This window comes from Primulina eburnea, chromosome 11, assembly GCF_022965805.1.
Source record: "Primulina eburnea isolate SZY01 chromosome 11, ASM2296580v1, whole genome shotgun sequence".
Taxonomy (NCBI): Eukaryota; Viridiplantae; Streptophyta; class Magnoliopsida; order Lamiales; family Gesneriaceae; genus Primulina; species Primulina eburnea.
In genome coordinates this window covers 2,340,061-2,355,290 of record NC_133111.1, presented here as the reverse complement: position 1 = coordinate 2,355,290, position 15,230 = coordinate 2,340,061, and the positions used below count along the sequence as shown (strand labels likewise).

General features: G+C 37.0%; 1 protein-coding gene and 1 pseudogene across 5 annotated transcripts; one reads left to right on the top strand and one right to left on the bottom strand.

The window, feature by feature from the left end:
- Nucleotides 1-1,404: 1,404 nt before the first annotated feature.
- On the top strand, nt 1,405-9,342 carry LOC140804372 (probable galacturonosyltransferase 7). 5 transcript variants are annotated; one of them, XM_073160350.1, is made up of 10 exons: nt 1,405-1,731; nt 1,904-1,935; nt 2,082-2,138; nt 2,344-2,403; nt 2,629-2,668; nt 2,775-2,821; nt 2,913-3,211; nt 6,629-6,983; nt 7,093-7,635; nt 8,569-9,342. In XM_073160350.1, the coding sequence occupies exons 1-10, from the start codon at nt 1,611-1,613 to the stop codon at nt 8,845-8,847; spliced, it is 1,833 nt and encodes a 610-aa protein (XP_073016451.1). In that variant the 5' UTR covers nt 1,405-1,610; the 3' UTR covers nt 8,848-9,342. The 5 variants fall into 5 exon arrangements, with proteins under 5 accessions (XP_073016451.1, XP_073016450.1, XP_073016455.1 ...); XM_073160349.1 differs by having other exon boundaries at nt 1,405-1,746; XM_073160354.1 differs by having other exon boundaries at nt 1,405-1,746; nt 8,564-8,747.
- Nucleotides 9,343-11,127: 1,785 nt separating this feature from the next.
- Nucleotides 11,128-14,251, bottom strand: LOC140804867 (receptor-like protein kinase FERONIA; annotated as a pseudogene).
- Between the last annotated feature and the right edge of the window lie 979 nt (nt 14,252-15,230).

The following is a 15,230-nucleotide window of genomic DNA, read 5'->3' as shown; positions in this document are numbered from 1 at the left end:
ACTTTGAGATAAAAATTCGACAACTCAAAAATTATATTGAATATTTAGTTGTGATTATTCGAGTTGCAATAATATTATCTTATGATGTATATGAATTTTGGAGTTTGAATTTTTATCCTAAAAATCTTATATTGTACTTTTTTATTTAAAACATGATTATTTTTAAAAAAATTTAATTAATCTAATTTTTATATTGTACTTTTTTTATTTAAAACATGATTATTTTAAAAAAAAAAATCTAAAATTTCGATTAATCGTGTTACTAACCGAAATAATCGATTTTTTCGATTTGGTTTGTTAGATTTTCGTAGTAAAGTTCGGTCGGGTTGGTTTGTCGAAAAAAAGTTCGGTTAATTCGATTTTAGAAACTTCGGTTCGATTTTAACCGAACCTATTAGTGTCTAATACAGGACGAAGTTAGCCCCAGGTACGTATGAACCCTGGCTCCGCCCCTGCCTATGCGCCTCAAGATTTTGGAAGCACTCAAATTGGCTCGTGTCTTGTATTAGTTCATGAATCATGAGATCCCAGTTGCTCCACTTCTAGACATATTACCATCCATTTTGTGGCTTTTCTTTATGAGTGAGTTTAATGTGAGACCGTCTCACGAATCATAATCTATAAGACGAGTCAATCTTATCCATATTCACAATAAAAAGTAATACTCTTAACATAAAAAATAATATTTTTATGGGTGACCCAAATAAGATATACGTCTCACAAATACGACCCGTGAGACCGTCTCACACAAGTTTTTGCATTTCTTTTTTTACACCATAAACAGATCTGGAATCTACCGGTACAGGCATCGGTCGGAACTAGCCCGAGTAACCGATAAGCATGCCTATTCATGGTCACCAAAAAGAGTTTTTTTTTTTCCTTCAAGATCAATGATTTTTTATTTTATCCCGGATGATTGTTTTATCATTTCAAATATATATCAAATTTATTTAAAAAACTGCATGAATATAATTACTCTTTTATAAATTTTAGTACAGGTAACATTGAGTTTTATAGTAAAATTTAATGTACAAATATGCATGCATCGTGTGTCCATAAATACCCGTTACTGTAACGTTAGCTATTTTATGTCAAACAAAAACTTGTGTGAGACAGATCTCTTATTTGGATCGTCCATAAAAAATAATACTTTTTATGCTAAGAGTATTACTTTTTATTGTGAATATCGGTAAAGTTGACCCGTCTCATACATAAAAATTTGTGAAACCGTCTCACAAGAAACATACTCTTTATGATGAGATTAAATTAATGTTCATTTCTCATCTTACGATAACTTCTAATACGAAATAAATTATTTAAAATAGCAAATTTAAATACTAAATACGATCACGGCGTTTTTTTTTAAAAAAAAACTCGGACCAATAATATGAAGGAAAAGGGGCGAAAAATGAACTAGCCTGTGTACATTTGTGCATCCAAAAAATTAAAAAGAGATCGCATCTCCAAACAGGAGTGGGATTGGTGGAAGTTTGTGAATTTTCGGTATAATTGTTTCGAAGACGAAGTGATTGTTGGCATTGAATGGGAATTCCTTGCTGAGATTGTGCATTTGAAGAGGCGAAAAAGGTGGAGGGCGAGGAGTTTGAGAGATGAAGGGCGTGGTCGGAGGTTCGGCGAAGAGAAGATGGAAAAATCTGGTGATTCCGGTGGTTGGACTCGTCGTACTGTCAATGCTCGTCCCGCTTGTCTTTTTGCTCGGCCTCCACAACGGTTCGCACTCCATTGGTGTGCTGTTTTTTTTTTTTGATTTTCCGGATACTGTATGGATTAGATCTGTTTTGAATGCATATGAGATTCTGTTTGCGTGTGTCCGCTCATGAGTGGACGTGCATTTACTGTTGTTCTAGAGTTCATCTACTGATTTCTCACGACCATTTTTCAGGAGACGCCACTCAACAGCGGAATTCACAACCTGTAAGAATTTTTATATCAATGATAGTTTTAGAGGTCTCTTTTGCGTTTATGGTTGCTTTCAATCCGAATAAATGGAGATCGATGATTGTCGATTGATACTCTACTTTTCTTTCTTTGTTTTTTATTCAATCTTCGGATGCAATTAGAATCCATTGAGATTTATTGATCAACGCAATGATGCCAGTGAAAGAGAAAAATCAGAGGTATATAAGAATGTTGTCAACCTTCCTAACTTGGCACACACTTGTGTGCATGTTTGTTGAAGAATTGTATTTTCTTCATGCCGTGGCTCTACAGAGTGGGCTAAAATCTATTCTACTTTTTTTCATTCACCTGCCCCAATCTATGATCCGTTCTGGGACACATCTTAAGTTAGTCCCTCTTATTTGTTTTTGTTTCTGTTTGTAGGTCCCCCTATCTAAACATGTAGAGGACGTTTATGAAAGATTGACCCATAATTTACCCAAGGTCTGTTGGATATGCTTTGATGGTTAAGACAACTACTTGAATGTTACATTCTGCTTATTTCATTTTCCATCTGAGAACGGCATTGACCCCGTCCAATTCACCTATCTTTGTTTTGTATCCAATCTCGACTGAAAAATCTCTACATTAAAAAAAAAAGATAGGCTGGTGAAGGCACCTTGTTGCACTTATTTCAAACATCTTTGTTTCTTACCCTCCTTTTTTCAGGAATTGGGGAACATCTCCAAGAGAGGTGGGGATGAAAATGGTAAATAATTTCAAAAGAATCTCTCTCTCTCTCTCTCTCTCTCTCTCTCTCTCTCGCATGGTTTAGGTTTCATTTTTTCATCTTTCTTTCTTGAAAATCTACACAGGTTTTTCCATGACAGCCGATTCACCAATACAAGCACAGCCAGTAATTGTATGATACATTGTTAAAACTTCCTAATTTTTGTTTTGGAATTCAAAATTTGTGTTGATTGTCAGACACAAATGTTTGTAATGTGCTGTAGAATATTGGACCTGTTGTTAAAAACTATACCGGGGAGCATAGAAGAAGTGCTGATGAAAGCGATCTGATATGTGAATTTACATTTGGGAGTTATTGTTTATGGCGTCGAGAACATAAGGAAAAAATGGAAGATACTGTGGTGAAGAGGATGAAAGACCTACTTTTTGTTGCCCGTGCTTACTATCCAAGTATTGCAAAACTTCCAGCATTTGAAAAATTGTCTCATGAAATGAAGCAAAATATTCAGGATTTCGAGCGTGTGCTTAGCGAAACTACGACAGATAAAGATCTTCCCCCTGGGTATGTTCAAATTTTACGGATTGATTTTAAACAAAATTAAGTAAATGTTTCAGGTATTTTCGTTGTTGTGGCCTTCTCATTACCGTCTTCATATATCATTTGTTCATAACTTTAGCTTTAAATTTATTGATCGATCAATCTTTTTTTCTGACATAATCTTCACCTATCTTTTTTTCCGCGTCTTTTCTATTGTGAAGATCAAGGACTATATGTGAAATTCTGAAGGGTTCTGGACAAGTTTGATCACTACTAGAAATTTTCATAATAACATCTGTTTGCATCTGAAAGGACTTGAGGGAAGTTCTTACCTCCATAGACTTAGTTTATTTCACCTAATATTATTGCATAATAAGAAGGGCTGGACTAAAGGTGCAAACATATCTCGGTGGCTCGTGAGAATTTTCCAACCAGCTCGAGTGAAATTCGGTTCAAAGTCAAACTTGGGCCTAATTTCTTTTATTCCACCTCTTGAGATCCTTAGCGTATTTGTATTTTATTATAATATCTTAAAATTTAATGGGAAAATTCAGGAAATTAATCTTTCAATTAAAACAAAAGGGATATTTAACCTTCACATATCTAAATGATTTAATATACTTTTTTACTCTTATTAGGTAGACTAATAGACATTTCTATTCTTAGTTTTATAAAAATATTCATATTCTCCCGGTCAACATTTTTCCCTTCGAACAAATTGCAGTGACACTTTAGCTACGGAAAGAACTTTTCTTTGCCATTTTGCACAATCTAAATGAGAAAGCAATGTAATAGGGGAGTAGCGGTGGAAAAGAACCATTGCTCCCAGTTCCGCGAAGAAGTGCAAAAACTGAAAATGAAAGAACGGGAAGAAGAAGAGAGCCCGTTTCAGTTTTCACTGTGTTCTTGAACTGGATCATTGCCCTCGGCAGCAGTCACTGTTGAGTGGCCTGCATGTCAATGGCTCGATGGTTGTGCAGTGGGGGTATCCAATGGAAACGTAAGAGAAGGCACAAAAGAATTTGAGTGGTAGTTTTTGGTGGGAAGTTGTCGATGTAGTTGTGGAGAACCGAGTGGTGGAGAGCAGGGAACAAGGAGTTAGGGGACCCGTTGCGGTTGAGGGTAGTGCAACGTGGTAGGCTTGAGGATGGTAGTGGCTTTATGTGTGTGTGAAGTCGTGGATTCTTAGACCAACGGTTCCGATTTCTCAGCCGTAGAGTCAGCGATGGAGGGTGGTGCGATGTAGCAGAGCTAGTATTGGACTTTGGGGGTGTGAGTTAGCAGCCATGGATTATTGGACCAAGGTGGCGGAGAAAAATAGGAGGCCATTGAATAAAAGTAATTTTGACTAAATGACGGGGAAATTTTAAAGTGAAGGTTACTTTGCAAAGAAAAAGTTAAATAAGGTCAAAAATCAAAAGAAAATAGGGATGAAGGTTATGCGTTCTATCTTTGTGGCCTGAGAATTTTTTTCGTTTTCTATGTTTTGTGGAGTTTGATATGTATTATTCCTGGTTTTCTGGAGCTGCAATGAGGAAATGAATCATCATGGTGGAGCGGACTCAACAGCTTTATACCGATGTCTTTTCCTCTATGTTTTGGTGTAATTACAGTAATTTGTTAGTTCAACTAGCCTTTGAACTCCCAGTGAGTTACTACGGTCATGGTTTTGAATGGAAAGATAGAGCTCGAAGAAGCTCGATTTGGGCTAGATTGTATCAAGTCGTGCCCGACCTTGAATTGTAATTCAAGCCAAGCAGGAGCTCAAATTTATGCCTTTTGAGCTTTGAATCAAGATTGAAGATCTTTTCTTTTATCTGGTAAAAGCTTGTTGTTGAGGGTGTTGTTGCAATTGTCTCTTGATTTATGGGTGAAAATGTGCCATTTATGACATTTATTTCAAGTGTTTGAAAATTGAAGTATTGTGGTATCATGTCCAATGAAGACAAGCTATGGTGTGAGTTGACATTTTCTCTACCTAGCTTATCATCGTGGGCTACATTCTGTAGTTGTTATGCTTTACCCGAAGTTCGTATTGTTTCTTAGATCTATGGGATTGTGCTCATTAGTTTATCTTGCATCGTGTTGTTTGGAATGTGTGTGGGAAAGTGTGTCACCTTCGAAAATCTTTATATGGTTCGGAAAGCCCTCGGGCCTGGTTTGGCAAATTTAGCGAGGCAATTGAGCATTTTGGAATGAAGAAAACTAAGGCTTATTATTTTGTGTTCTACAAACAATCTGCAGTGGGCATCATTTTGTTGGTTGTATATGTGGACGATATTGTCATTACTATAAATGATATTACAGGTATTTCATGTCGTAAATCCTTTCTTCACAGTCAGTTTCATACAAAGAATATAGGGATTTTAAAATACTTATTGGGTGTTGTGATAACAAGAATTAAGAATGTAAAAAAAATGTACTTGATTTATTGTCCGACAAAGGGAAAATTGGAGGCTAAACCATGTAGTACTCCAATGATTCCTGATCTAGAACTCACCAAAGATTGTGAATTATTTGAGAATCCTTAGAGTTATAGAAGATTAGTTGGAAAGTTAATTTATCTCATTGTGACTCGTCCATATCACATATTCAATCAGGATTGTGAGTCAATATATGGCTTCTCCGACAATTAATCATCGGGCAGCTATTGAACAAATTTTGTGCTATTTGAAACGAGCTCCTGGACGAGGTATCTTATATAATCATGGTCATACTAAGGTTGAGTGTTTTTCAGATTTTGACTGGGCGGAACCCAAGGATGATCGAAAATCCATATCTGGTTATTGTGTCTTTGTTGGGAGGAATCTAGTTTCATGGAAAAGTAAGAAGCAAAATGTGATCTCACGATCGAGTGCATAATCAAAATATAGAGTTATGGCAACTTGTGTGTGAGATAATGTTGATATATCAGCTTCTGACTGAAGTAGGTCTTAAAACTTCAATATCAACCAAATTGTGGTGTGCTAACCAAGTAGCTCTACATCTCGTTTCCAATACTTTATTTCATGAGCGAACTAAGCATGTTGAAATTGATTGTTATTTCGTTTGTGAAAATATTCAGTAGATGTGATCACTACTGGAAACGTGAATACTGGAGAACAGTTGGGAGTTACCTTCACAAAAGCTCTAAATGGAGTTCGGGTCAATTATATTTGTAACAAGCTGGGCGTAATCAATATCTATGGCCCAACTTGAGGGAGAGTGTTATAGATTGTATATAGAAATAATAAATATGTAGATATGATTTACCTTGATGGCAGGGATTTGATTAGTTTACTTTCCTAACATAGGACTAAAAGTCTGTATATATTATATATACGTGTGTATAAATAATGAATATGACATACACAAATGTATTCTTCCTCCTTATTTGCCTTAATATTCTACCACTCATGAAGAACTTGGAAGACTAACACACAACTTTGATTATTTCATCAGGAATGGGAAGAAGATTTCCAAAATGAAGTCTGTGATTGCAAAAGCAAAATCGTGTCCTGTTGATTGTAACAATGTTGATAAGAAATTTAGACAGCTAGTTGATATGACAGAGGATGAATCTGATTTTCACACGAAGCAGAGTGCCTTCCTCTACCAACTTGCGACTCAAACCATGCCGAAGAGTCTCCATTGTCTGTCAATGCGATTAACTGTTGAGAGTTTTAGATCTTCATTTGATACTGAGCCTGCGCTGGTTGAGAAATTTCTAAATCCGGATTTATACCACTACATTGTGTTCTCCACGAATATACTTGCATCATCAGTTGTTATCAACTCAACCGTGATGCATGCGAAAGTATGGCCTGTTTATGTTTCTTCATTTACTTCATCATCTCTGTTTTAACTCCAAACTTTTTTCTTCGTCTAAACAGGTTTTGTTATTCATGAGGATTTTGTCTTTGCAGGAAAGTGAGAAACAGATTTTTCATCTGCTCACTGACAGGGAAAATTACTTTGCTATGAAGTTTTGGTATTTCGGAAACAAGTATAAAGAAGCCTCAGTTCAGGTGCTGAACATTGAAGACATTGCGTTGTTTGACCATAAGGTGGCACCATTGCATCTGTCATTGCCTGAAGAATTTCGAGTTTCATTTCGTAGGGTTGATGAACTGTCTTTCTCACTATCTAGAACAGAATACATATCCATGTTTTCACATTCTCACTATCTCCTTCCTAAAATATTTCGTACTCTGGAGAAAGTTGTGGTTTTGGAAGATGACATAGTTGTTCAGAGTGACTTGTCAGCCCTCTGGAACATTAACATGGGGGAAAAAGTGAATGGTGCTGTGCAATTCTGTGCAGTGAAGTTGGCTCAGCTGAAAAATTATTTCTCCAGGAACACTATTTATGAAAACTCTTGTGCTTGGACATCTGGGGTAAATGTAATTGATTTATCTAGGTGGAGGGCACATAATATTTCAGAAACATTTCAGAGGTTGGTGCAAGAGGTGCGTGACAACTCTTTTGTTTGAATTTTTCTTTAGATATTATTCTTTTCTCAACTTTTCATCAAATTGTGTACGTGTATGGATACAACTGTAGAAAGGTGAAAGATGGGATATCCTAGTCTCTCACAGGTCCGTTTGTCATATGATCGTGTCAAATGAATAGTGTGTATCAAGCATTGCAGTCTTATTTCAGGCATCGTCATGAGGACAAATGGATGACTGTTAACTTTAGTTTAACATTTTAGAATACTCTCCGAGTTCGAACAATTATGTTACTATACTAGTAATGTTCACAGGAAATTGTGAGGTGTTGTTCAATTAAAAGTGAAGATTTCTTCATTTTTAATCCTAGAGAAGTTGAAGCGCGTAAATCATGAATGTGTAAAGTGACAAGATAATCCAACTTCTTCATTTAACTTTTACCACTTGCCTATTTGTTTTTATCCGCATTCCATCGGATGCAACTTTTACTGCTTCTGTTCACATAACGTCACTTGTCTCATACACTATGTATTCTGCTCCCCCTACCCTGGCAGTTTTGTACTTAGGCATCCATTGCCAATTTGGTTATGCTAACAGTCAGCCGTATCATAGTAGGAATATTAACAATCAAATCAAATTTGATCCATTAACGGGAATGTTTACCTAGTGTAGACCCTATAAGGTGTTTTTGGGTGGTGCATACACTTCCAAAATGTGATTGCTGTTTTGTATAATGCTATGCAAGAATAAAAACAAATCTTTTGACATTTGTGTTGTTGATTAGGATTATCGAGTAATTTTTTTGTTGATCCACTTATCTACGATTTGTCATGTCATAGATTGATCACTTAAAAAGAAAAAAACGGGATCACTTGGCAAACATGGAAACAGTTTTACTAGCCCACATCCAATTTCTGATTGATCCTTTCTTTTTGATGTTGAAAAGTGCAGATGAGCAGAGAAGAGGGAACATCCGAAACTGCTGCATTAAGTGCTAGCCTGCTCACCTTCCAAGGTTTAGTTTATGCTCTTGATGATAGTGGGATGTTATCTGGTCTAGGACGCAACCATGGCATCGATTTGGAGGCTGTCAATTCTGCAACAATGTTGCATTTTGATGGAAACATGAAACCGTGGCTTGAACTTGGCATTCCCAAATACAAAAGATTTTGGAAAAAGTTCCTAAACCAACAAGATTCATTCTTGAATGACTGTAACGTGAATCAATAGAAGTCATAGAGTGATTTGCTTTAAAAAGTTTAGGTGATGTGAATAATCCACAAGGCAAGGTGAACGAATTTCCCTTTCGTGAGGTACTGAGAAGAATGATCCTCGCGTCTGAAAGGGAAAGAAACAGTGGGAGAGCTATGCTAGTTCTAGAAATGATCTGTTTCACATGCACCTCCAACATGTAGATCACCAGAGACGAAATTATAGCAGTCTCTTCAGTTGCTGTGATCGAAGAACACTCAAGATATGTGGTCTCGAGGCATCAGCTTCTCTTTTTCATTTTTTATTGAAATATTGAAAAATTGTTTCAGGCACAGATCTTGATACTAGGAATTTATTGGATTCTAGATTTGGATGACATTTTAAATGAACCAACTGATGTCCATCAGGGTAAACTTTAGTGTATTGTATTTGTAAGAAGCTATCATGAGACTGTGTTACAAGCCAATTTTGTGAGATAGATCTTTTACTCTATACGATTCAGGAAAAAATATTATTTTTGTATCAAAAATATTACTTTTTACTTTAAATTGGATTGAGTTGACTTATGTTACAGATATATATCCGTGAAACCGTATCACAAGAGACCTATTTATCTAAATGTAGATAATCACTTCAACTAATTGGGGTTCATCGTCATTTAAACCCTACAAATTCTTATTAGTATATTTATATATTATATTTATATGTGTTATAAATTTAATAAGAAACGAAGTAGACGAGAGAATGTGAGTTCAAAGAATAAACTTTGAACTATTTTATTCATAACTGAGAATTTTATTTATAAGATACAATAGTAGATTACAAATCAGTAGATAGAAAGATTGAAATATCAATTTTAATAGAAAATCTATCTACATTTAAAATCATATCATAATAGTCTACCTTAGATGATTATCTACGCAACAACTATTTCGTTGAATATTTAATTTGTAAAGATTGTTGCATGAAACTTCACGGAGAGTCAGGTGTTGTTTCGTTAAAACATTGATAATAAAACTTAGTGGGAAAAACTCGAGCGAAGGAAAAAGAGCAACAATATATATTTCTCTTTGTATTTTCTTTTGCCGATGGACGCGTCTCATTAAAACATTACCACGAAAAACCTAATGTGACAAATCTCAGTGAAGGAAAAACAGTACGACGTCTCTTATTTCTTGCTAACCATCTCATTGAAGCCTTGTTATGAAAAATTGATTGGAAAAATTCATAAACAATTCATAAAGAGTATAGTCTAAACTACTCTCTATGTTGCAAACATCGCTCAAAACCATTAAGTCGTTGCCCGATCTTGACGGCTACTTTCTCAAAATTTAATATCGGTAATGCTCTTATGAAAAATCAGTCACGTTACATTCTATTAATGTTTATATAAGATACGTCGAGATCAAAGATCTTTTGAGCAGTGGCCCGATCTTTAACAACTAATATACTTCTAAATCCAACTTATGATATTAACCGTGAAAATTTTTGATAGGATGATGTTTGATTTTTTTATTAAATTATGAATTATTAATGTTGTTATATGTTTATTGTTTACGTAATATTATTATTTATATATAATATGTCATTGTTTTATGTATCAATATTGTTTAATTAAAGTTGAAGACATTCAGGAGTAACTCAACGAATATTTAAAGAACAGATTAAGATTTTAATCCCGCGGTATCAAAATGGATTCTCGATAGAATCGGTCATAGGACGGAGATAAAATTCAAGAGTAAGTCTCATGTGAGACCGTCTCACTGATCACAATCTGTGAGACGGATCAACCCGACCCATATTCACATTAAAAAGTAATACTCTTAGTATAAAAGGTAATACATTTTCATTGATTATCCAAATAAAGATCCGTCTCACAAAATACAACCCGTGAGACCGTCTCACATAAGTTTTTGCCATAATTCAAAGACAAGGATGACAAACATGTTTCGTCTCATTGTCATCCTTGTTAATATATCAATAATACTAAAAAAATTAATCGATGGAGGAACAAGAAAAATGCAAAAACATATAATAGAATAGAACGGAAGGCAAATCTTGGGAACCCGCTAGAATGGAAACTACCGGCAACTTCGCGTAATAATATATTTGAAGCTAAATTCATGGCCAAGCTTAAAATAATTTGAGAGCTCGTTATTCAGCAATAATGAATGAATGCTCCGGAAAGAGGTGTTTGGCGCAAACAGTAGCAGGACCATATTTTCAAGATAATTTTCTTATATATTAGATGAAACAGAGAGTGTGCAGAGACTCGTAGGAATACTATACACCAAGAAAAACAGATCAAAATAAATGAAATTACTGATTTTCATCTTTGAAACTAGCCAGGAATGGTTACAAACTTATATGATAGAAGGTCGACGGTTTGAGAAGAAATATAAGATACATAAGAAGTATTATTTCCGTTGGTTCGTAGAAATAACATATCAATGCACCATTGGCCATTACTAGCTAGAAAGGATTCATATATAATGTGTGAGCCTAATAAGTATCCGTGTTACCGCCCTTCTGGATTCATTATCTGTGAAAAGACGGCACTTGGAGTCAACCCATCTGAGTCCTGGCTGGCGAGGCTGTGGCCGCCAATGCTTGTTGACAATCCTCGTCCGCCGCTACTGCCATTTGAATCATCAAAACCCAGAGGAGGCAAATCTGGATCTTTCTTAACTTCAAAAAATTGTGTGTCTCCGAGACCAAAACCACTGCCACTTTCCTCTGCACTCTCCTGAAGTTGCAGAGCAAACTCAAGGTTCCACAGCACATCACCCATCGAAGGCCTATCACTTCCAACATCAGACACACACTTAACTGCTGTCTCTGCTACTTTTTTAAGGCATTCTGGTGCAATCTTCCCCTTGAGATACGTATCAATGATTTCGTCAAGCACGCCCGTCTTATGGCAATGCAGCGCCCACTCGGCCAAGCTAACTTGTTCTTTTGACAGTGTTGGGTTTAACGCCGGCCTAGCACATAAGATTTCAAAAAGTACAACTCCAAATGAGTACACATCGGATTTGTCAGTCAGTTGTTGCCGTCTGAAATATTCTGGATCCAGATAACCAAAACTACCCTTCACCACTGTGCTGACGTGGGTATGATCCAGAGATGGGCCTGTTTTTGACAGGCCAAAATCCGAAACCTTGGCAACCCACTTCTCGTCCAAGAGGATGTTTGTTGTCTTGACATCGCGGTGGATAATGGTGTGCTTCGCACCAGTGTGAAGATAATGCAAACCACGTGCAGCACCAATACAAATCTCGAGCCTCTGCTTCCACGGCAATGGGGGATTCTGAGTTCTGTAAAGATGCTCCCGCAGAGTTCCATAAACCATGTAATCATATACAAGTACCATTTCACAATTCTCTTCGCAATACCCTATCAGAGATACAAGGTGGAGATGGCGAAGTTTTGAGAGCGTTTCAATCTCAGTTTGGAATTCATGCATTCCCTGTCCAGAAAGTGGGTTCCCGCGCTTAATTGCAACTTTTGCTCCGCTGTCAATCTCACCGCGATAAACTTTGCCAAAGCCTCCAACACCGAGGAGAAGAGCCTCATCAAAGTCATTAGTGGCAGCTTTGATCTCGGCAAATGAAAAATGGCGACAAAGGTTCGAAGGGTATGAGGATGAACAGCTTCCCGTGGTAGTTGTTTTGGCAGAACCAGAGGAATGTGAATTTCCATACAAAGACAAAGGAAGCCAGCCATCACCAGTGCTGGGATCCTTTTTGCTCATCTGACGTCGGTAGGAAACAATGTAAACGATCAAACCAGCAGCAAGAAGTGCAACAAGTCCACCTCCAACTGCTCCCCCAATAACGGCTTTGAGATTTTTCAATTGAGCAGAGCCCGATGATTGGCTGGTGTCAATTAGAGGCTGTGGAAGGGGAGCTGGATTAGGACCAGCAAGATTCCCATTGGAACCATTTATTTTGAAAATTTCTAGTCCATTCAATATAGCATCATATCGTTGGGGCTTTGAGGGAGTGTAAGGGTGTAGATCAAGCCAGAGATACTGTTGAGGTGGCCCAGTGGGGACAAACACCACATAGTCCCTGTGAACAGGGACGCCATTGCTTCCTGCCCAACCAATCACATCTGCCTCCTTCTCTGCAGTCTGATTATTCATAAAGATACTGAAAACTCTCTGGTTTACTTTGTTAACAAGTTCTGATACCTCGCAGAAGTGGAGTCTAACCAGATAAGAGAAGCCAGAGTCAATGCTGAAAGTCCATGTCAGATTGTAATTCTTATTAACAGATGCATTTGGACCCATCGACCTCAAAGTGGTGTATAAATCAAGCGGGGCAATATAGCTAGGCGATCCTGAAGGATAGCTAACCGTTACATTTGGATCAGGTACCTCTGTAACTCCACGAGCCGCGCTGAATATGTAATTAGAATCATCATGCCATGACCTCTGGAGACCAGTATCATGAGAAGGTGAAATGTCGTTTCCACCCACATTCAGCCGATAAAGATTCTCAAGTGCTGTGCTGTTGCCAATATTAAACCCAGTGGATTGCCCGACAACAGTTTCGGTCCCATCTGTACTATACATATCTGGATGCGAAACAATCTCAACGCCATTCACGAATGCATATGAGTTGGAAGCGTTCTGGGATGGTGTGAATGTTATATTCAACCATTCAGAAGGAGCATTAAGAGAGAATTCCTTCATCATATAATCATAATTAAGAGCCTCGGTTGTTTGAGAAGCATTGAAGTTGTTCAAAAGAGTATACGGCCCAGAAGTGACAGAGAAAACTCCATGGGAAGCATCTAATCCATTATAAGAAGCTGGATAGAAATACAAACGAATGAACTTACGCCCAGATGCAACCGGGAAACTGTAGGTGAAATCGGAGGGAAAATTCGAGCTGACATGTAAGGTACTTGGGGTACAGAGGGTTTTTGGGTGGCAGCATAGGCAGTTAAAGAGTTACTGGTGGACAAGACAAACTTTGAGCCAATATCGGATGTCCATTTTCTGCCATCTAAATCGGTAGAGTCAGGAGGCACCTCCACAGTTCAAGAAAATCTTCTCCGACGGCGCATAATCAACGGCAGAAATTACAAATGCCAGAAGCAGGAGACTAAAAGCCGATACTTTACTGCGGTTTCTCATAGACATATGATCTAACGGAAGATATCACCCGAAAAATACGAAATCTAAGAACATCACCTCATTGCCCCGAAATGAAGATGAAAGACACGAGGAAAACCACAAACAATTAATATCCCAGAATCCTAAATACAAAAATTCAAAGACAAGGTAAGTAAATTCACCTCAAATATAATTATATATATAATAAAGTATCAACCTCCAGATTGAAAAAGAAGAAGAAGAAGAAGAATTGAGATCACACAGAAATACATACCGACGCGGCGACGCGCATGGCAGCTATCGACTCAAAGGGCCACTGATATTAATATATATACTATATAACAGCCGTACCAAAGTGAGAAGTCGGTGATGGAGCCGGGTTGTCGGGTGGCACCGAATCCGATACCCAAACCAATTTGTAGGTAAGCATGTCTCTTTGTGAAACGATCTCACAAATTTTTATCTACGAGACGGATCAACCTTACCGATATTCACAATAAAAAGTAATATTTTTTCATGGATGACTCAAATAAGAAATTTGTCTTATAAAATACGATTCGTGAAATCATCTCACACAAGTTTTTGTCGTAATATTTTTATCCATTTTATACTATAATTAATTAAACAATAATAATAATTTTTGTTATATCAATATAAAAATAATAAAATATAAAATCCATTTCATTTACCCTGAAAGAAAGTCTTCACTTTTTTTTTCTTCAAAATTTAAAATTATATACTAATTATGTACAGATCGCTTCCATAATGTATGGATCAATCAATCAATCAAATAAAGACGACGAGTCGACCTGTGAACTTTAATTTTTTTTTTTTGACTCAAAACTTGTAATTTTATTCATGAAGTAATGAGGTCTGTAATTACAAGTTTAACTAGCCAACTAGGAAACTCCCCAATTTTCCACACAAAAGATGAAGAGGAGGAACAAGCAAAAGAAGCTAAAGAGTGTGCCACAATATTAGCCGTTCGCATAATATGCTCCAATTGAACCTGAGACTGACATTTCAATAAGTGTCTGATGTTTGTGACAATGGTTCCATTATAACCGAGATCCTCTTTTGGGCAAGTGACTGCTTGCACTCCCAGTAAAGAATCTGAAGTAAGCTGATGTATCCTTAAGTGATGATTTTGTGTCATTTGGATTCCTTCTTCAATGGCAAGGAGTTCTGCAGATGTGACAGATGGTGGTTTGAGTATCTGCTTTCCAAATGCTAACACCGGCTGACCTTCATGATTCCGCACAATCCCCCCGATCGC

What these genes read in the sequence shown, in the direction of transcription:
- LOC140804372 (XM_073160349.1), top strand. Translation starts at nt 1,611, where the DNA reads ATGAAGGGCGTGGTCGGAGGTTCGGCGAAGAGAAGATGGAAAAATCTG. An exon ending in AACAGCGGAATTCACAACCT is followed by an intron (nt 1,936 to 2,081) that starts GTAAGAATTTTT and finishes GGATGCAATTAG; the next exon opens with AATCCATTGAGATTTATTGA. An exon ending in TTCAGAGGTTGGTGCAAGAG is followed by an intron (nt 7,636 to 8,568) that starts GTGCGTGACAAC and finishes TGAAAAGTGCAG; the next exon opens with ATGAGCAGAGAAGAGGGAAC.